Source organism: Gekko japonicus, unplaced genomic scaffold, assembly GCF_001447785.1.
Source record: "Gekko japonicus isolate JY-2015 unplaced genomic scaffold, Gekko_japonicus_V1.1 scaffold684, whole genome shotgun sequence".
NCBI lineage: Eukaryota > Metazoa > Chordata > Lepidosauria > Squamata > Gekkonidae > Gekko > Gekko japonicus.
This window is the reverse complement of record NW_015160855.1, coordinates 262,419-284,746: the sequence shown is the minus strand read 5'-3', so window position 1 is coordinate 284,746 and position 22,328 is coordinate 262,419. Positions and strand designations below refer to the sequence as shown.

General features: G+C 42.0%; 1 protein-coding gene across 6 annotated transcripts in view; it reads right to left on the bottom strand.

Annotated features, from left to right (window-relative positions):
* Nucleotides 1-221: 221 nt before the first annotated feature.
* TMPO (thymopoietin) overlaps nt 222-22,328 on the bottom strand; it is a 30,846-nt gene continuing 8,739 nt past the window's right edge. Inside the window, exons 2-9 of one of the 6 annotated variants that reach the window (XM_015421526.1) lie at nt 17,868-17,994; nt 16,975-17,133; nt 14,148-14,248; nt 10,785-10,904; nt 10,580-10,675; nt 10,075-10,185; nt 9,342-9,436; nt 222-1,100 (exon numbers count right to left, since the gene is read on the bottom strand). In XM_015421526.1, the coding sequence (XP_015277012.1) occupies nt 809-1,100; nt 9,342-9,436; nt 10,075-10,185; nt 10,580-10,675; nt 10,785-10,904; nt 14,148-14,248; nt 16,975-17,133; nt 17,868-17,994 (1,101 nt within the window). In that variant the 3' untranslated portion in view covers nt 222-808. The remainder of the gene's footprint in view (nt 1,101-9,341; nt 9,437-10,074; nt 10,186-10,579; nt 10,676-10,784; nt 10,905-14,147; nt 14,249-16,974; nt 17,134-17,867; nt 17,995-22,328) is intronic. The other 5 variants (XM_015421534.1, XM_015421542.1, XM_015421550.1 and 2 more) reach the window with 5 other exon arrangements.

Here is a 22,328-nt window from a genome sequence, read left to right as displayed (position 1 = left end):
AACATAATATTTTCAGACTGGTTAAGACTTATGTGCAGTTAAAATTCAGTATTTTAATTATTCAGTAAAAAAATCAATGTATTTTAACATAAGCTTTATTTCACACAATTTTACTAATAAATAAGTTTGTCTATAAGGACACCCACCTATTTATCAATTAGATCAGTAATTATGAGATTAAGCATTAAAATAGGAAAGGATGATTAAAAAATTGAGGTTGATCTTAGGAGTTACTACAGCTGAAACTAAGACAGAAATGTATACAATAGGTTTACAGTTGTTAAAATATTACAGTATTCTATAAAATGCCAATTTCCCCCCTTAAAACTACTACACACTATACCTAGCTGCACAGGTTAGCAAAATGCACCCAAAAATGTATTTCAATTTATTATCTTAGCCCCACCCCCCCGGAACAATATGCCAAGTAAAGAAAATTTCAGTACAGAATCTTTTTAGTATGAAATAAAAACATTTAAACACGTCTTCACATTTTACTATCACTTTTGCCCATTTGAGCTTCCAAAGCTTGCAAATACAAATGTACAATCTCAAATGAATGTAATGATGTCCACATTAAAAAAATAAATCCTACAAGAAGTTCCAGAGATCTAAAAGTACTACTCATGGCACAAAGTGATCTCCTAGTTCCAAACAAAAGTTAGTGATGTCCACTTACATGGTCTTATTTTTCAATTTCTCACGTTGCTATCATTATCTGTATGCAGTCTTTGAATAGATGAGGAAAGGTCTGACAAGATCTCTACAGTTAAAATAGGAGACCAGGTTGTGTATGCCATATAAACACTCAATTGGTAGTTGCCTGAGAGTCACTTTTCATGAATTGGGAGAATGGATTTCCTTGGTTGGTTTCCATAGACTGATAGACCAAAAACAAGAAGACTGAAACAATAACGAAAAGCAGAATTTTTATCCACATAGGAATGGAGCGTTTTTTAATGGTTGGCTGTTCTGCCTTGGCATCTGCTGAGGCACCATATTTGGTGATATATTTTGATGAATAGGTTTCTTCCAGTCTGAAGTCACCAAGCTCTTTAGGTCGACCAGCAGCTCCTTTGATTGGTCTACGACAGCTAGCACTGTTAATTAAGAAGTAACAGTATGAGTCATCCCTGCCTTTAGCATTAGATGTTTTGAGTAAAGATGAAGACAAAATGCTTTGGTTCACTAAAGCTAGCCAAACAACACCTTATTAGAAGTTTAAGATCATTCCCAATCTATTGGTCACATTCAGGTGTCACTAACCTTCTTTAGTTACAACCACAAAGCCAATTTGCCATACTTGTGTGTGTGTGTGCCCCCCACAGCAACTGAAAGCTTCTTTTCCCCCCAAACCAATTTGCCATGACAATGAATTGCAGGTATATGACTACCTTTGTATTTCCTTTCTCCCTACAAATGAAGAATCTAAATTGGAATTAAACCATGGTTTAGAATTCTGGTTTATGGAGAGGAAACAGTTTATCCAGTATCAAAGCAAATTGTATCTTGATTAAGCAGAGTCAGTGTTCTGCATGCAAGTGGGGGAGGTCGGGCCAGCCATGAACTTACATAGATTTGCTGTGATGTCTGAAGACAAAACAGTTTGGATTATACACAGAAAAAGGCATTCTAGTGAATGTATGTTCATTTTATACCCCAACCGAATACATCTCTAACACAGAACATGTTAGATCATCACATCTTTACAAGCCAACCTGCACCCCCAGCCTTTGCACAAAGATCAACTGAAAAAAAATCTATTTCTAAAACTTGCTTTTTAACTGTACATGGACCAAGATGTAATGATTGTCTCTTGATATCTCACACATCTGCAATACAATATATACTCATCCAAAGGCATTAATTGCTGACAAATAATATTACTTTTATATAATGACTGTTTTGCACATTCCTCTTTGTCTGAAGTACAAGTAGGCTACTTTTATAGGCCTGAAATGTCTAAATTCCCCACTGTAGAGCAAAACTGCTCAGCACAATAGTTTACACAATTCGTTACAAGCACATTCAAGGCACAAACAGCCGCAAGGACTGTTTTAGACTGAGGAAAGTGGCTTAACCTCACCTACTGTCACAGTTACAATTGGAATTGGGACCGCCTTTTGCAATTTGGGGTGGGAAGAGGAGGAGAAACACCGGAAGATCTATTCACAGAACTCCCAAGAGACACATTTTTATCCCATCTTTCCAAGAAGGACCTCAGATTGGCATACATGGTTATTCTCCCCCTTCCTTTATCTTTACAAGAATCCATGGAGTAGGTTAGGCTAAAAGAGAGTGACTGACGCAGGGTCACCCAGGAAGCTTTATGGCAAAGTAAGAATAATCTGAACTTGAGACTCCCTGCTGGCGCATGTTAAAAAAAAAAAATCAAAAAAATCTAAGGGTGCAATTACAAGTTTCCTGCAAAGCATTACTAGACTCAAACAAGGCAGCTTCAAAAGACTGTGTGAGGCATCCTACAAAGCCATAACAATCACCTTTTCTGTTGTGGCATATATACACACACGGAAAAACAAGTATTGGCATATTAACCGAGAAAACTAATGCCACAAAGGCTTTTGATATATATATATGTGACAAATTCCATCGATGGAATGGTATTAGTGAGTGTACTAGGAATGAACCATTTACAACCACCTGTAAAATACCTTATTTACCTCTCCACCAATGTTCCCTCTAAGCTGTGGAGTCCTGTGAGCAAAAATTCTACTTTGTGAGCTGCTGGCATTAAAGTTGTGAGCGAGCGATTTGGCCACTGCACACATTAATTTGCTCTGGAGCCATCCTTCCTAAGCGAAGACAAAAATGTGTGAGCCGGAGGCTAAAAAAACTCTGAGCTAGCTCACACTAACTCAGCTTAGAGGGAACATTGCTCCCCACCACACCCAAGATGAGCTCTGGGTAAAATAAGAGCCATCAAGATACCAAAACCAATGTCAGGAAAGTAACTGAACAGCATGCGGGAAAAAGACATACTTTCTGCATCTAGATATTGTCAGCAAGCTGCCATTCTGTTTTCTGTGACCTCTGTGTACATATCCTTTCCCTGTTGCACCCGGCTTGGTTTCTATCATCCTGCTCCTGCGTTGGAATGCAAAAGATAACTGCTGGAGGTTGTGTGGGGGAGAAGATGCTGTAATGCTTGCCTATTGCTTTTTCCCATGAGTACTGCACCTGTGTTTTGTCTGATGTTCTGCCTGGTTCCCATGGACTGGGCGCGCAACTGTTTCTTTAGCCCGCCAGCGGGAAAGCTATTCATTGGATCTGTATCTGTTTGAAGTTCCTTTATTATGCTTGACCTAACTGTGTATCCCCAGTTCTAACAAAGAACGTGTTTGAGTATGTCTTCAACGCTTTGAAATAAATTTTGCTTTTCTTGAAAACGTGGATTTATTCTCGATGCTTGGGGATCCAACATATTGTTAGAACTCCCTTTTTCCTATCGTTCCGAATCTGGCAAGATCATGAGCGGAATTGAGGGAAATCTACCTAACACGGAGGGGGACTCGGGATCGGTCCCACAAACCTCCGCGTCTTTGGTGTTCACGACTGCAGCCTCGTTGGAGGGTGCCGTGGGGGGAGCGATTCCCCGCCTGCCTGCACATCTGTCTTGGCCGCCTCCGACCCCTTCGCAATGGGGTCCGCGGAAGACTCACCAGCAGGATGATTGGACTATGTACAACACCCAGGGCACCCGTGAGGTGTACTCCCGTCGGGGGAGCGGATTACGTGAGAGTCTATTTGACAAGGGATTGTTCCCGGAGCCGGGGGCTACCTCGGAGAAGGGGAGCCCCGAGCGGGACCTCGAGGAGTGGATGTTCGAGCCGTCGGGACCGCGGGGCCACGCAGGAGATGAGGAGGGCACCGGAGTCTTCCCAACGGAAGAGGACTATGACCCACCCCCGGACTACCGCCCTCGGGACCCCATCCCGGAAGAAACCACCGGGGAACGACTAGCAGAACTGGAAGACTCGGTGAGAGACTTGTTGCGGGCATTCCAGGATGTGATGGAAGGTCTGCCGGGAATGATGGACGTTCGAATGGCTAATTTCCTTGACGCACACGCCGCGCAGCAACAAGTTGCTCCTGCACCGGGACTTCCCGCGCCGCCGATGCCTGCTCAACCGCTGACGGGACCACCGCTGCAAGCACCGGGAGTTCCAGCGCAGCAGGTACCTGTACAGCCGCCAGTGAGACCGCCTCTGCAAGTGCCTGTGCAACCGCCGATGCCGGGGGGTCCGCCGGTGCCGGGTCTGCCGCCACCACTGAGGCCAATGCCAGCGGGGCCACCGGTTGTGCCGGGTTTCCCTCCCAGGGGAGTTCCGGCTCAGCTGGGCCCGTTGGTAAGGCCTCCACGGCCCAGACCCAAGGATCTACTGGAGGCTACCTTCGACGGCAACCCAGATGAACTCGCTTTCTTCACGGTGAGGGTGCATAAATTCGTAGAAGAAAGTCGACACCTGTTCCGAAATGAAGCTGGTCTTATTGATGTCATCTCGGCAAGACTGAAAGGAGACGCCGCCACATGGTATGTTGGACTGCACAATGACCGCGGTCCGGAACTTTTGAATTTGCGAGCATTCATGTGGGCGCTGCGGGCGAGATTTGAAGATGTCAACGCGAGTCAAAGGGCTAAAGCGTTTCTCCGCACCTATCGCCAGAACAAGAAGTCGGTTCGCGAGTACACTCTGGAATTCCACAAGCAAGCCGCAAAGCTCCGAGACTACCCTGACCATATATTAGCTGAGATGTATCGCTTGGGTCTCAACGCAGATATCCGAGAAACGGTTCTGAAAACTGTCAACCCTGTCTCCCTAATGGCCTGGACCCAGGAAGCTGAAAATGCGGAAGACCGGCTCACCACCATCAAACTCGACCTGGCTGCTACGACCAACAGACCCGCCGCTGCCGGTGCCTCCAAACCCAAGCCTCAACGCCTGTCGGAATCAGCACGAGAACTACGTATGAAGATGGGGCTCTGTCTCAAGTGCGGGGAGAAGGGGCACTTCGCTGTGGATTGTGGCAGCCGTAAAGTACAGCCGCCTACTCCAAGCCCGAAGACACCGCTGACGGGGAAGAAGGGAATGGCTAAACCGCGTTTCTCCAAAGCTTTGCAGGCGGCCCAAGGCTCGGAGGGGAACGATCCGTCTGCTGCCGAGTCAGAAGAAGAGGTGGTGCCTGAAACGGCGGAAAACGACAACGGCCTGTTGTGAGAGGCGCAAAACGACAAGGCCATTCTAATGCTGCGCCCAAGGTGGTGAGAGAAACCCCTTCCCTATTTTTCGTGACTGTCTCATTAATGAATCCGCTCCTGGGAACCCACGTTAGGGTGAGAGCGTTGATTGATTCTGGGTGTGGGAGGGATCTCATCAGCCCTAGAGTGTTGTTGGCACTGGAAGCGGGGATAGCCCCCTTGAAGTCTCCCATCATTTTTACCCAGATGGATGGGGCACCCATGGAACCTTGTACGCACGAGACTATGGCTTTGCGGCTGGGGGCGGGCGATCATTGGGAATCCAGATCCTTCATTGTCACCCCTAAATCGCAATTCGACTTAGTTCTGGGGAGTCCCTGGTTGTTTACCCATGACCCTTACATCTTGTGGGAAGAAGGGGTTGTCAAGTTTGTGTCGGCTAAGTGTGTAAATCACTGCTGGGTGGACTCGTGGGGGGACCAGCCGACCGCGCAGTTCCCCTGCGGCACTTTGCAACCGGAAGAGTTAGCTTCTTTGCCTCGAGAGTATAGAGACTTGGCGAAAGTGTTTGGCGAAGAGGAAGCTAACGAATTGCCCCCCCATCGCTCGACTGACTGTGCTATTGAACTTTTGCCTGACTGTAAATTGCCCAAAGGTAAAATTTATGCGATGGGGCCGGCTGAGAAAGTTGAACTGCGGAACTTTATTGATAAAAACCTAGCCCGAGGTTTCATTCGCCCGGCTTCCTCCCCTTTCGCCGCGCCTGTACTTTTCCGAAAGAAGAAAGACGGGGGGCTCAGATTGTGCACTGATTATAGGGGTCTGAATGCTGTTTCTTTATCCAATGCTTACCCCCTCCCGCTAATCAAGGACTTGGTAGCTGAGGCCACCAAGGGCAAAATCTTCTCGAAACTTGACCTCCGGGATGCATATTTCCGTGTGCGCATCCGGGAGGGGGATGAAAGCAAGACTGCATTTAATACCCCTTTGGGGCAGTTTGAGTACCTCGTTATGCCCTTCGGCCTTCAAGGGGCTCCGGGGGTCTTCATGAACCTTATCAATGAGGTCCTACATGAGTTTCTATTCAAGGGAGTGGTCCTTTACCTTGATGATGTGTTGCTGTACTCTCAGGACCTCCCGTCGCATATTAAATTGGTGCGCAAGGTCCTTAAACGACTTTATGAACACCACTTGTTTGCAAAGCTGTCAAAATGTGAATTCCACAAGACATGCATTGACTTTTTGGGCTATCGCATCTCTGGGGGGACGGTTGAAATGGACCCTGCTAAAATTCAAGCTGTACTTGACTGGGAGCCCCCCAGGACCCGCAAACAATTGCAAATGTTCCTCGGATTTGCCAATTTTTACAGAAATTTCATCCAGAATTTCGCTCAAATTGCCCTTCCCCTGACTGATTTGCTCAAAACCAAGGGAAAGGGGTTTGATGCTACGAAACCAGGCGCCCCGCTTAAATGGTCCCCTGCTTGCGCAGAGGCTTTTGAGAAACTTAAACTGATGTTCACCTCTGAGCCAGTGCTGGCGCGCCCTGATGAAACTAAGAAATTCATTGTCCAAACTGATGCCTCGGATGTGGCAATGGGGGCCGCGATTTTGCAGGAGGGGGAGGATGGTCGTTTACATCCCCTCGCATTTGTGTCTAAAAAGTTTTCTGACGCTGAACGAAACTGGGGGATTTGGGAAAAGGAGGCGTCAGCAATCCGGCTGGCTCTCTCCACGTGGAGGCAGTGGTTGGAGGGGGCGCAACTGCCATTTGAAGTCTGGACTGACCATAAGAATTTGGAGATGCTGAAATCCCCCCGTTCTCTCAACGCTAAGCAACTTCGTTGGGCGGACTTCTTTGCTAAGTTTCGATTCACTCTTCGTCATTTCCCTGGGGCGGCGAATTCCCTGGCTGACGCGCTTTCACGCCTCCCACAACATGACAGTCAGCGTGAGATCATCATGGACTCTGTTTTTTCCCCCTCCCATCTGGGGGGGGCCGTGGTCACCCGGGCGCAAGCGCGAACGATTCCACACCCCGATGGGACTTCGCCTTCCCTTTTCCCTGTGGGGGGGGGGGCCTGGGTCCAAAAATATCTGTCTGCTTTGACTGTTGAGGATGATGCCTCCCTGACAACGTTGCCTGATTGTGTCCGTAGCCCTGATGGTCTGATTTATTCTGGAGACAAACTGTATGTGCCTATTTCAATGAGGAGGGAGGTGATGGAGTCTGCTCATGGTTCGAAACTGGCAGGGCATTGGAGTTTTGTTAAATCTCTACAACTCATCCGCAGACAGTTCTGGTGGCCACATATGCGCAAAGACCTCTTGATGTTTGTTCGGTCCTGCCAAACATGTGCCTTGACTAAACCCAGATTGGGCAAGCCTCCTGGTCTTCTACAGCCACTCCCTACTCCATCGAGACCGTGGGAAGTGGTGTCCATGGACTTTATTACTGACCTCCCTGCGAGCAAAGGGAACACTGTCATTTGGGTGGTTGTTGATTTGTTTTCTAAGCAAGCTCATTTTGTGCCTTTTCCTTCCTTGCCTACAGCTCAAAGGTTGGCGAAATCGTTTATGTCTCACGTGGTGAAAATTCATCAATTACCTACTAAGTTAATTTCTGACAGGGGGACCCAATTTGTTTCTAAATTTTGGAGGGAACTTCTTTCCATTTTAGGGGTGGAACAAGGGCTCAGCAGCGCGTATCATCCTGAAACTGACGGACAAACGGAACGAGTTAATCAGACCCTGGAGCAATATCTGCGTTGTTTTACTAATTATCAACAGAATGATTGGTGTGAATTGTTGCCTCTTGCTGAATATTGTTATAACAATACTGTCCATAGCTCCACGGGCATGTCTCCTTATAAAGCTGTCTCTGGTTACGACAGCCCCCCCCTCCCTTTCTTGGAGGGGATGGGCCAACGTCCTGTGGGGGATGCTGATACCTGGTGTATGTCCTTGCAAAAAGCATGGCCTCTGTTATGCCAAACACTTGACGCAGCCAAGGCTGCTTACAAGACCCAGGCAGACAAGGGTAGGGTGGTGGGGTTTGATCTGAAACCTGGGGATCTTGTGTATGTCTCGACCAAGAACATTAAGATGCTGCGGCCTAGCAGGAAATTGGGGTGGAAGTTCATAGGTCCATTCAAAGTGCGTAAAGTCATAAATGATGTGGCGGTTGATGTTGTTTTGCCTAAGAATTTACGTGCTCTGCATTCTGTTTTTCACATGAGCCTGTTGAAGAAGGATCCTGGCCCGTCTCCCTGGAGACCAGCAGTTACTCCTCCTCCACCTGTCATTTTGGAAGGGGATGAACATTTTGAGATCGCTGATATCCTGGATTGTAAAGTGAAACGTGGTAAACTCTGGTACCTTATCGAATGGGTTGATTTCGGTCCCCAGCACCGCGAATGGGTGGAAGAAGGGGATATTCGGGCCCCTTACCTGATCCGTAGTTTCCACAGAAGGTTCCCGGACAAACCGGGAGGTCTCCCGCCCAGCCCGGGAGATCTCCCGCCCGGCCCGGGAGGTGTGTTGTAAGTGTATTTTAAGGGGGGCAGTATGTCAGCAAGCTGCCATTCTGTTTTCTGTGACCTCTGTGTACATATCCTTTCCCTGTTGCACCCGGCTTGGTTTCTATCATCCTGCTCCTGCGTTGGAATGCAAAAGATAACTGCTGGAGGTTGTGTGGGGGAGAAGATGCTGTAATGCTTGCCTATTGCTTTTTCCCATGAGTACTGCACCTGTGTTTTGTCTGATGTTCTGCCTGGTTCCCATGGACTGGGCGCGCAACTGTTTCTTTAGCCCGCCAGCGGGAAAGCTATTCATTGGATCTGTATCTGTTTGAAGTTCCTTTATTATGCTTGACCTAACTGTGTATCCCCAGTTCTAACAAAGAACGTGTTTGAGTATGTCTTCAACGCTTTGAAATAAATTTTGCTTTTCTTGAAAACGTGGATTTATTCTCGATGCTTGGGGATCCAACAGATATCCTTAATCTTTAGAACACCAACTATGAGGGCCACCAATTCTATTAATGTCAATTAAAACAAAGCCAGTTGCAGAAAGCTATGCTTTAAGCTTTCATGTCACAAAACATAACTGCACCCAGAAATACCTAATTCCTGTAGGTGTTGATGCCTCATAAGGGAACATTTCTTTAAGAATATCTCTTTCTAGTCTTCGTTCCTCTGTAGGAGTTTTTTCCATCAGCTGCAAGAGAAGTTAGATAAATTATAATCTATAAATATGAAAAACTATAATAAAAAGAGAGATTCAGTATGTGAACACAAGCATATCCCCCTGTGTGATTCCAAAAAAGAATGTGGTACATGGAGTAAAATGCAAGAAAGATCTTTCCTGGAGTTTAGCTGTTGACTGAAGTTTGGTTACTTTGTTCTGTTTGGCCATGTGTTGTGTCTGACTATTTCTTGTACCATCCTGGTCTTTCAGCAAGATGTACTGTGCTCTGTAACTAACACTAATCTGATCAGGAACTGCCATCATCTCCATCCATAGCTGCACTGAACATACTGTGGTATGGGACCAGTATAATCAACAATTTGATATGAACCTCCTCAATAAACTCAAGTTCTACTATTTGTGGTTGATAGAACAGTTGGCATACATTGCTTGGAAGCCTGTTTTACACAGGTATAATACAGGGTTGCATAAATCTGTAATGCTGTCTTGAGTGTACAGAATTAGTTCAAAATATCACATTCAATGCAGTCAGAAAGTAAGGAAGTAATCACTTAAGCATCTCTCCAGGTTAAAAGCCAAGTATTAACTATAGTTAATAAAGATACCCTCTTCCCTTTCTACAAACAATCTAAGTTTAATTCATTTACTTCAGTTGTCAATGGTTTCTTTGGTGTTCTTCTGGGCAACTTTGAGAAGTCACTGATTGACAGTACAGGATCTGCATGCTTGACATTTCCAGGCACCCTATTGCCAACCTGCTGAAATTCAAATTGTTCAAGCTCAGAATAAACAACAGAAACAATTAAAAAACCAAGCCAGGCAGCCAACCCTCACAGAGAAATGTTGGCAGCAATTTTAATATAAAATTAATGTATTGCAGACAGATCAGAGAAAACATCTAACCTATTATAGTCACCACATACTAAAGCAACTTCTGGTGAATACAAGAAGAGTGTTCAAAAGATCTAGCTCAATATTCCTCCTGCTGCTTTTACCTGCGATTAGTTCGCACCAGACTGATGAGCAAAACCACAGTATTTTTAAAAGAGGAAGCACCCATTATTATTTTTGCAAAAAGGAAGATCTACTGGAGCTTTTTCCAAAAGGAGGAAAGTGACAGAATACCACCTCTTGCAAATTCAATATATTTACTAGAGTCTCGTTGCTTGAAGCCACTACAGTTTCAGCTATGGGAGTACTCTCTGACATGACTGCATCATGTACAGGCAACAGTACTGCAGTTTCAACCTGTTTGTTTAAAAAACAAAAACACAAACAAAAATAAATATACAGCAATTACTAGGGTCCTGAGAATGAGGAAAATAAATATCTAGATTGCAAATTAGCCTTGCATCACCCTTTTCCTTGTTGCTCTTCTGGATACTGTTGCAGATTCCCTAGAAAATGCCTGTAGAAGTCCACTTTTTGAAGCTCCACTTCTCCAGAATGCCTCAGTAACTCCATCGTCAGAATAGTTCTAATTAAGTATCAAACAATTAGCAAGCATATGAAAGCCATATCCCTACAGCAAACAGCTATAATCAAATGTCACAATACTAATTCCCAGGATAGATTTAGAAATACGCCACTTTACTCCTTAAAATAGCACAACAGATTTGGAAAGCCAACAAGAAGTTATTCTCTTATCACCTACCATAAAGGGCAACTCTACTGCTGTGATATAAATACCACAACAAATTGTTTTAGTCGAGGTATAAAGTAATTGATGAAACAACATGAAAGCTGCACAGAACCCTCCAGTCATTATTACTCCAAAAATGAAAACACACACATCTACAGGAAGCTAAAATTATGCCCTAAACAAGCATATAATGTGAAAGCTAAAGAGGAATAGGTCTTGCTAATGCTTGGCTGGGAGACCTCCTGGAAACCCTATGAAAGCTGTTTTGAGAGTTCCATGGTGGAAAAGGGTGGAATACAAAAGCAATAAAGATGTTTGAGCTTTTTCTTGGTCATCTAGAAAATCTGTTTGAGAAACCAACTGAATGCAAACAGAGCCCTTACACCCACAGTGACAATCCAGCCGAGAAGTACTTATTATGACAGAACAGTCATTTGGGAGCGTTTGATAAATCAGGACCCAAATACTTTTTCTAAAATAATCCCTTCTCAGGTGAGCAAGCTAACATTAACTTTATTTTATTTATTTGATTTATACCCTGCCCTTCCCGCCAAGGCAGGCTCAGGGCGGCTTACATATATGCAATAGCTAAAAACAGCAATATAACAAAAGTATTAAATCTTAAAACAACAACATAAGGTGCTTGTTAGACTAGGATGATTTTCAAACTGAGGAAACAGGATTAGTCCTTTTCTTTCAGAGTTCTATATGCTATGCGTTCTCAGTGAGTAAAAGCATTCTTTGAGATATTCAGCTGCCTTAAAGTGCTCCAGGGAGGAAGCCAGATTCAAATATAAAACAAAGTACAAACTGGGATGTGAAACACAATTTACTATGTTTAGAACAATACTAAGTTAACTGATGTTATCTTAAGATCTATTAATTTTATGAGACACAAGGGAGACGCATTGCGGGAAGCCGTTGGGGGAAGGGAGGGAAAACGGGATAATTAACTGGTTGAAAACTATTTTGGAATGTTTTATTATATTCAAGAAAATAAAAAAAAATTCTAACCAAAATATATATATATATATAAAACAAAGTACTACAAAAACTAGATGTTCAGCTTTTTTGGGTGAGCAGTTTTACCAGTTTCTTGAGTACTTGCATTTAGAGACTTGGGTGCTTTAATTTATAGCTGTGACATAAGACTAAACTAACATGCTATTCACCATCAGGGAAAAGTTGAATGTTTTGGCATTCAGAATTAGATATAGTGATTACAGAAGGATCCGAGAACATCTTGCATACTTCAGACAACTGTGTTATTAGTTCATAATAATACATATCTTGTAGGAAGACAGAAAATTTTAGAACTTTAAATGTTATTCTTGGAGTGTTTGATGGATTAACTGGAATAATTCTTTTCATAAGACTTAGATTGTTAGTGACAGGTAAACTGTTACAGAGATGAAATATAACATGAAGGGCTATACAGAAATGAGCCTACAGAGATAAAACATGAGAATATTAAAAAGTGACATTCTGAAGAACATGGCTGTTATCTAATACTGGACAACAAATTTAAGCTTCAAATTCCAAGTATCTTCACAGAATAGTCTGCAGCTGTTTGAGAGTCATGCAAAATCAAGAAATAGGGCAGAGCTGTTATCTGGCACCTCCTGTCTTGCATGAAGATGATTGCAAGAGTAACCCATCAAATCAATCTCCAAAACTGCTAATGTTGTACCTTTTGTTCGCTTCTCAACCTTTTAAGGTTCTGGTTTGATGTTAGACATATATTTGTTTAACTACGGATTTTTACATTCAGAACACAGGCTGTTACTTTTCTCACTGTCCAAACCTCAGCACTTCCCAACTCTATGATTCTCCAGACAGGAATGAACAAATCATCTCAAGACCATGGCATGAAACAACTCTGCCCTCCCCCCTTTGTTTTTCAGTATCCAGCCTGATAAAAACTTCTGGAAAACTAAAAAGATTGAACACTGTTGAGTCACTTTGGTTCACCTTAAAGGCCATTACAAAGATTTAATTCTGGGACTTTTTCTTTGGACTAACATGGTCACCTCTTAACTTTTTAATTCATTTTTATTATAGTTGATTAGTGGCAATATCCATGTATATGTTTCAATTTCAAGACTGAACATGTTTAATATATCTTGATATTTATTTTAAAAATAAACAGCATAGTTTTATTGTCAGTTAACACAATTAAGTGTTCCTAAGACTCAGGCTTCAACTTATGAGAGTTATCTCCAAACATGATTAGTGAAGTCTTTGGTGATTTTACTTCAAAAATCTGATCTAAAGACCAGTAATAAAAGTTAAGCATTTTGGATATGTGCCAAAATCCAAAACAAACCCTAACTGGGCAATTATGCATCTCCAATCCAGCTTTTAAGAATGTTTCATCACATGTCCATTTCAGTCACAAAGAATATCTTCTCAGGAGTCTGTTAAAAAGTATTCCAAAATATTGCAGGCAGGGAGAAGGAGGGCAAAGACATGTTATTCTGTTTACCAACAAATCTGGCCACAAATCTGACACTTACCTGGAATAAGTGCTAACTATCAAACAAGTGTCCTAATCAATGGTGGCATTTTATTGCTTCCATGAGTATGACAAAAGCTTTCATACAATAGCAGACTGGACACAGAACTGAGCCAAAAACAGAAGCACACTTAATAAGTTGATATGGGGGGGGGGGATGAACTTTTTCTGGCATTTGGAGTTGAGCTGCAGAGAAGGCATGCCCCACTTCTAACATCAAGTGATCCAAAAACCTTCAACCTATACAGGTGGTGACCTCACTATGCTATTGCCCCCCTAGACCCTAATTTCTAATTGTTAATTTCCCCACTCCCACTGGCAATTTCTTATAAGCCTTCAACGATGCAACAAACACCTTGATAGACTAGACTTTATCTTATGAAAGTTTATACAGAAGCAAATCCCAATGGGACCTACTCCTACCGTAAGTATGCAAGCACAACAGTAGTCAGAGGGCACATGATGCAGCAATCTAGCTGAAGCTAAAGAGATCTCACTCTTGAGGGACATTCTCAGTTTTGTTAAGATTCATTGAGAGGACAATGGCTTTAATATAATCATACCTGGTTATGCTCAGGAATTCTTCGTTGCTTAAGTGTTACTGGAACTTTTGTTCTGCCCTTCAGTGGTTCTCTCTTCTCAAGTTTGAGCTCAATCTGGGGGTCTGTGAACAAAAGCCAGTTTTTTTGCAACTGAAAATTCTAGTATTACAAGAAAGTGTTGCCACTATTAAAATATTTTTGAACATTATTCTAAAATGTTATGCTAAAGCTGAAGTGCAACACCACTGTTAAGTCACTATTAAGACCCTCCATTGTAAAATAAAAGTTCTTTGATCTTTACATAATACTAAACAGATGCTACAAACTGGACAGTGGATCTTTCTCCACATTCCCCTCCCTTTCCCCCACAGCAGTCCCTTCTCCCACAGTTGCAGAAATCATTTAGACTAACAGCCAGCCAGGTTGCAAAGACTGCAGTGAGGATGCATGAGGCAAGAGGGCGATTTTTCCCCTTTTTCCCCACTGCAACCCCCTATTCCCATGTGGTTCTTAGTCCATATGGGTCTCGTGACTGCTGGAATTAACTTTCCAAAGATCAGCAGGTTTTTTTTTCAGCAGGAACTGGAGGTGGAAGGAGAATAAGGAAAAAGATTCCTGACTGTCAGTGCCTTAGAATCCAAACCATTATTTGTAGCTGTGTCTACAAAACGGAATAATTCAGGAAACATTGAAGAAAGGTTGCAAGAGCCAGGCTGATTTCGCACAAGGAACTGTGCCGCTGTCACACCTCCCTTTGCCCCGTTTCTATTGGTCAATTTCCCACTCAAAGCCACGCGGCCGTATTTTGACCCGTGGCTTCGCCCAATTTTCCCCACAGTTTCGTGATCCTCAAAAAACAAAATGTGGCCACGCGGCTTCGAGTTGGAAATTGACCAATGGAAACAGGGTAAAGGGAGGCGGGACGGCGGTGCAGCTCCTTGTGCGAAATCAGCCCCAGTATAGTGCAGTAGTTAGGGTGTCAGACTAGGATCTGGGAGATCTAGGCTTGAATCTCCACTATGCCGTGGAAGCCTGCTGGGCCAGGAACATTTTCAGCCTCAGAGGGTTGTTGTGAGGATAATATGGAGGAGGGAAGAACAATGTAAGCCACTTCGGGTACCCAGTGGGGAGAAAAGCAGGGTATAATACATAGAAGCACCAGTTATTCTAGGAAGCTCCAAAACCTCCAAGTTTTGAGCAAGGCTCTTGATTCTGAAATATTTCTAACCATGCTCAAATCAAAAGCATATTTCACTGTTAGATCTGAATTTGTCCTATGTATTTGATGAGGTTTTTTAAAAAATCACTCAAACACAATTGAATTAAAACATTAATGCATTTTGTGTCTTCAAATGACTTTTGAAGAAGACTGCTGCGCCTGTTCTATTCTGTTAGATCTACAGTCACTGGAAAATTGTTATATTTATTCTTTATATAGCTTTGTTCTTAAATTTCACAAGCAAAAAAGGACAATTGGTTCATGTGGAGAAATGATTTTAATTCACTCTTAGATTCCTAGACATTGCATATATCCTTCACTGGGGATCTGTGAAACATTATAGTCTGAACACTTCCCACAGCAACAGTGTTTGAGCAAACAATGTGCTTTTTGAAAACAAAAACAGGGTGGAGCATTAAAAATGATATCACTGACCTACAGCATGAAGTGGTACAGCGTATCGTATCATTCTGCTGCATACATGGACTGAGTTTCAGAAGGGACATTAGGCAGGTAACATAATTACCACTGTAAAGTGGTTCCTACTTCCTTCTACTTAGTGTCACACAACCAATGTTTATTAAGAACTAGAAATATAATAATTTGGCACATTAAAAGCAAGCATATTGCTACTCCAGCAGTTTGATGCTTAAGAATACTAAACACTAACACTAGAGAGAAAATCTTGCAGATACAGCTACAGTGCTCATTCACCAACAATTCTTAAAATGTTACTAATGACCACCAAATGTTGCCCCCCGGCAACAGATAATGCTAGCTGTCAACTGAACATTCTCTTCTGATTTTTCTTAAGAGAATTAACTCTAAAATGGAACAATTCAAAACTTTTGTCCAGTTTTTACACACACACACTCTCAACAGGTAACTATCAAAGTCAATGGCTTTGTTGAGTTATTCAATGTGCATACAGCTTTATGCACATAGGAATGGGCCACAACCATCTGCCCATGTATACAGTGGAGCATCTTACACTAGGAAGCCCTAAGCCCATACAAGTGTATGTTTGTATACACAATCAGGACCATTGTTTTTTTAAAAAATCCCCAACTCTACAAAGCATACATGTATATACTCTTTTATATACCGAGTGAGTGTCTGATGGCAGGCTGGTGTACACAGTCCAGCTCTTCTCCCTACATATAGAGCTGAATGAGCACTGACTGACTGCATGTGACTAACGGAACCTGCTCTTAGGTAAATGAATTCTATTAAAAAGGAGAAATTGCTAGATATTGGAAGACATGCTTCAGAAGAGATCAGATAACTGTGTAGAAGGCAATTTAGGAATTAAAGTTCTAGTCCAGACTGGCCTCTTAATATAGAAGTTCTTATAAACAATCACAACTGTGTTGCTGAAAACATGGGTACCATTCCAAAAGTTAAATCGCTGAGGACTGTCTTAAATTACCAGAAAAAGTTAGGGACTGCAGGCAATGCATCTAAAGCATGCAGAGAAACACCTGTGCCCAAGTTCTCATATATGCACTCCTCAGCCCTAGGTTCCATGTTCACGTAATCTTTTCCCCAAATGCACAGAGAGCATGAGCAGAATACACAACAACTGAATAGCTCCTGGATGTCAAATTCATCCACATATTTTATTGTTACCTTCTTCATTGTCACTGAACTGATCAGAATCATTATTTCCATTCTGCTTGTTGTTCTCTGCAGAAGAAGAAACTGCTGGTGTAGTTATTAAAGACCTTAACTCTTGGGTCTGTTCTTTCAACTTCAGTAGTTTCTTCTCATAAAGTTTCCTTGTAGTAGCTGCAAGCAGGGTGCAAAAAGTTGATTATAGTAAATAAGAAGTTGATACATGAGAGTGAAAAGTTCTATTATTTTATATACCCACATTTATTCAGCCAGCAATCTACATTAACAGGCAACAGTCCATTGCGTTTTGAGACCTATGTCCTTCAATAGTTACCAGGAAAGATTCCCACCATGGGAATATCAAACTACCAGGATAAAATATGCATTTGTAAAACATCTTGTTAAGCAGAAAGACACTACAAGGGGGAAATTACCATTAAATTTGAAGAAACTTCAGACATATCAATATCACAAGTGTGAGAAACCTTGACATGAATAGCCAAAACACAAAGGAGGAGGAGGAGGAAGGGGGAGGAGGGCAGTCTATAAGTTAAATAAATAAATAATGGCTGCTCCTGATCTGTATTCCAGTACTCTCTGCTCCTTTTCAGCCTCCCTGCCAACACTGGCAGTGTCGAAAACTGGGAGAATGACAGACAAGCTGCTGGGCCAACAGGCATCCTCCTTTCAAAATCTGCAAGGCTTGGAAGGAATAATAATGCTGGTTTCAAGAGTTGTGTCACGAAGACAGCGGCAGTGGTGCTGTATATTGCAAATATCATGCATGTTACCAGATCCGTGATATTTAATGCATATCCCTACATTCATATCTTTCTCCCCAACATATCTCCTTGTCTTCAGAGTTTCAGTACACATTATTCATGAGATGTTTCACAAAAATAACCTACCCACAATAGGACCAGTGTTCACACCATATCTCATAAGCTGTTCTTTGAGTTCTTCATTACTAAGTTCTGTTACATCTATATCATCCTTCTCATCGGGCCTTGGCTTGTCTGTTTTCTTTGTTGCTTTCTGTAAAAAGATAGCCATTTTTTTACCCATACTGGAAAACATATCAATACAGTATTATACCAGTAGCAACATTACGTAAGCATCAGAACCAACATTTTTCCAGATAAATTCATAGGTATGGGGAGGGGCCATGGCTCAGAGGGAGAGCATCTGCTTGGCATTCAGAAGGTCCCAGGTTCAATCACCGGCATCTCCAGTTAAAAGGACCAGAAAGCAGGTAATATGAAAGACCTCTGCCTGAGTCCCTGGACAGCTGTTGCCAGTCTGAGTAAACAACAGTGACTCTGATGAACCAAAGGTCTAATTCAGTATAAAGCAACTTCATGTGTCATGTGACATTCACTGGCTTATTACAAAGGCTGCCCAGCTTCCAACTCCATTAAAGCATAGAATACCAGTAAATCCCCCTATTTCCTTCTCCCACTTCTGCTTTCTTTCATGTTCTTCTCTATATCAGGAACAACCTGCACATCTTCAAAGAACTTTCTAGACCATCAGCCCATTTTATACATTTTCTGCCACTAGTTAAGAATTCTCTATCTAGGCCATGAAGTTTCTTGGCCAAGACCCATTGCTTCCTTTCCGTGTTAATGCAACCAAGAAAATTAAAATTAATGCACACGACCGCTTGTGTGGAAAAGCTCCTTGGATGCAGTGGCCCATAATTTGTTATGTACAGTTACAAAAGAAATGGTCACCACACTTATAGAAGAAAGAAACAAAGAGCCGTGGCCTCTAGCTCAACTTAGGGAAGTTCATGTGTATTGCTTACTCTGCTCCACTCTAAGGGCTAATGACTGAATTTCAGGTCCTTAAGTAATTTATATGGTACCTTTTGAAGGTATACTTAGGAATCAAACCAACAGAAGTAATGTTAACACCATGCTCTGGAAGTACAGGAACAGAAATCTGAAGAGCTGAAATCAAACCTATACTATAGACAGACTTCAAATTGAGGTTATTGATATAAAACAGAGGTTTATCTGTCAACATTGTCTGAAATTGTGGCAGCTAAACCTTTTCCTACAAATACGTTCTAAGCCTTGACTGCAAGATGCTTATTTACCAACTGAAGGTACATTTTACTGGTCCACCTACTGCAATTTGCCTTTTCTTCTAAATTTCTCCCAAGACCCCACACAGTGCTATCAGAGCCTACAGAAAGAAGAAGAAGAAGAGATTGGATTTATACCCCGCCCTTCACTTGGAGTCTCAGAGCGGCTTACAAACTCCTCTCCCTTCCCCTCCCCACAACAGACACCCTGTGAGGTGGGTGGGGCTGAGAGAACTCTGACACAAACTGCTCTTTTTCAAGGACAGCTGTGCCAGAGCTTGTGACTGACCCAAGGTCACATCAGCAGGTGCAAGTGGAGGAGTGGGGAATCAAACCTGGGTCTCCCAGATTAGAGTCCGCACACTTAACCACTACACCAAACTGGCCCTCTAAGTATCTGTACAGAAAGTATTCATAGAATTTTACAACAATATATTTCATCATGTCCCCTAATTGCTAGGGTTAAAGACTCAAGAGTTCACAGCTGATGAAATACCCTGAATACTCACATGCACCTCTGAATTCATGTACTCAAACTACTACACTCCATGCCTCTCATAGCTTTTTGGAAAAGAGTATGGGGTATGTCAAGCTGAATTGAGATTAAAAAAAAAAAGTACAACTGTTCACCTTTCCAATGAAAGAGTATCATATTTACCCCCAAAGGAACACAGCTCTTTACATAAGAAAATTCCTCTTAAAAAGATTATACACAAAATGTTTCTTATAATTGCACATACCCATAACTTGAATTTAATTTAAGATTCACCCCTTGGTCTCCTATACTTTTCATATAAATTGGTTATGTAGTAAACATTATCACATTTTACATTTATACATTAGTTACCTAAGTCTCTAATCATCACTACTTTCAAAAAGCAGGGTTACTTTTGGACTAAACTACATTTAGTGTAGACAGAATTGTGGTTAATACATTTTTCAGTAAAACACATAGACCAACCAAAACACAACCAAGACTCAGTTATAACCAGCAGCCAGTAAGAGTCACCAGAATCAGCAGAACTGAGCTTCCCCTGCAAGAAATGCTCTGCTTCAGGTGCCCTGTTAAACAGGGATCCAAGAGAGAGATAAGATTGGGGGTATCTCTGAAGAAATAAAGGAGATACTATTGATAATTTGGTTAAGCAAGAAAGGTTGCATCTTTATCTATGAGTAAGGGGAAGACACTAGTCCATACTGGTTACAGAACTGTAAGTGCTAGGTGGTACCAGAAAGGCAGAGTTTATACTGCTTCAACAATCCAACAGTCAACTGTTCAATCAACAGAAGAGACAAGTGCCATGTACCCATAAACAATGTCTGCACAAGATCTCTGTAGAAACTCTGAAGGAATAAAACACCCTTTTTTGCTTACTTTGAGAGGGATGGAACATTTGGGGGGAAACTGAAATATTTCTTTCCTGTCAACCCTAATCAATCTTATTGAATTTAAAACATAAAATTCATCTTGTGACAGAGCACAGCCAAAAAGTGTCTAGTCACGTTGAGCCAGAAATCAGGGAAAAATCTTCAAATGGGACATAGCAGGCCAACATATGGAACAGGTCAATCAATTTAAATATCTGGGAATCCACTTTGAAGCACCTCTTACATGGAAAACACACTTGGATCTAGCAAGGAACACAGCTTTGAGAGTAGGGAAGACAATTGTAAAATACTTCTACTCATCAGGAAGCCAACTTGTCCCATCGGCCTTAAAGGTATTTAATGCTAAGGTTCTAAATCTATTCCTGTATGGTGCAGAAATTTGGATTCAGGATGCTTCTGAAAAAATGGATTCCATCCAGTATGACTTTTTCCAACACTTATTGGCTACTCCTAGATGTGTCTCGGGCATAGCACTGAGAGCAAAATGAGGGGAATTATCGATGGAAGCTAGGGTTTGGATTAAAGCATTTTTCTTTAAAGTAAAGGTTTTTAAAACTGAAGGAAGATCTACTCTACTTGGGCTTATCCAGGCAGATACACATTACAGCCAATGGGATCTACTGGAAAGGAAAATGAAATGCCTAGGAATAACAAATACAAAAACAAAAGACATTAGAAGTCAAATTAAAACATCTGTAAGGAAATTGGATGTTACAATGTCAATTAAGGAGCACAGGGTATGTTCGACACTTCATTTGGGAATTGCCCTCCCGATGCAACTGCCGAAATATTTTTATCAATTGACTGTCCCAAAATTAAGAAGAGCTTTTACTTTGGCAAGACTGGATGTTCTTCCCTTGACAGTTTTGGAGGGCAGATACAATAAAGTATCATACTCTAATAGAACATGCAGATGCTCATATCATATGGTCGAAACCATTGAACGTATGATTATGGAGTGCCCTATATTCTATGAGTTGAGGGCTAATTTAGTCACCCCTTTACTTAAAGATATGGAACGGCTAAATGTGAGAGCCCAGGTGACATGGCTACTATTGAATACCAATGATTGTGTCACCCTCTCAGTGGCAAAATTCAATAATCAAAAATAAAAGAAAAATACTGAGCAAGGTCTTTTAAAATATTTTCTTTGGTTCTAATTTCTGCTTAAGATATGAGCAGTACTAGATTGATAGAAATTCATCTTGTGTAAGATATCCTACAGAATTGTGTTACTGACATATTCCGGAAGTATAAATATCTCAGTTTTCTACAAGCAAAACTGCAAATATATCCAATACTAAAGAAGTAGGTGCAAACTATGTTATCTTAGCAAATTTCACTCATTCCAAAAGGAAATGAAATATTTATACACACCATATTTCCTCAAGGTTTTTCAGTGCTCTCTAAAACGTCCCAGTTATTTCTTCAGAAAGACTGAAAATGAAGTCCTCAGGCATTTTCCCATGCTACACATGTTGCTTAAGGAAACCTTTCTCTGAATTTTTTTTCAGCCATTCCAAAAGAAAAAAGTGTTTCATAAGTATTTCAGTGGTCCCCAAAATTTCCACTGGAAAAACTGAATGAAACCCCCATTCTTCCATGCTATATATTTTGAATGAAAAAACCCCCTCTTTTCTCCTCAGTTCCCTCAAATTTTGCAGTTTTCCATTGAAAGGTTGAAAGAAGTCCTTGGAAAAAACAGTTTTTTATGTGGGCCATTACACCTCTATTACGTCAATTGAGTCACTGTTGCTAAACACTTCTTTTAACAGTCTTGATGCCATGCTTGTTTTAAACTAGACGCTGTCCTCCTTTTCTCTCTGTACCACATTTCTACATAAATCAATTCCTGTTCACCCTTCCCCTCTTCTTTTACCATAGCACACTC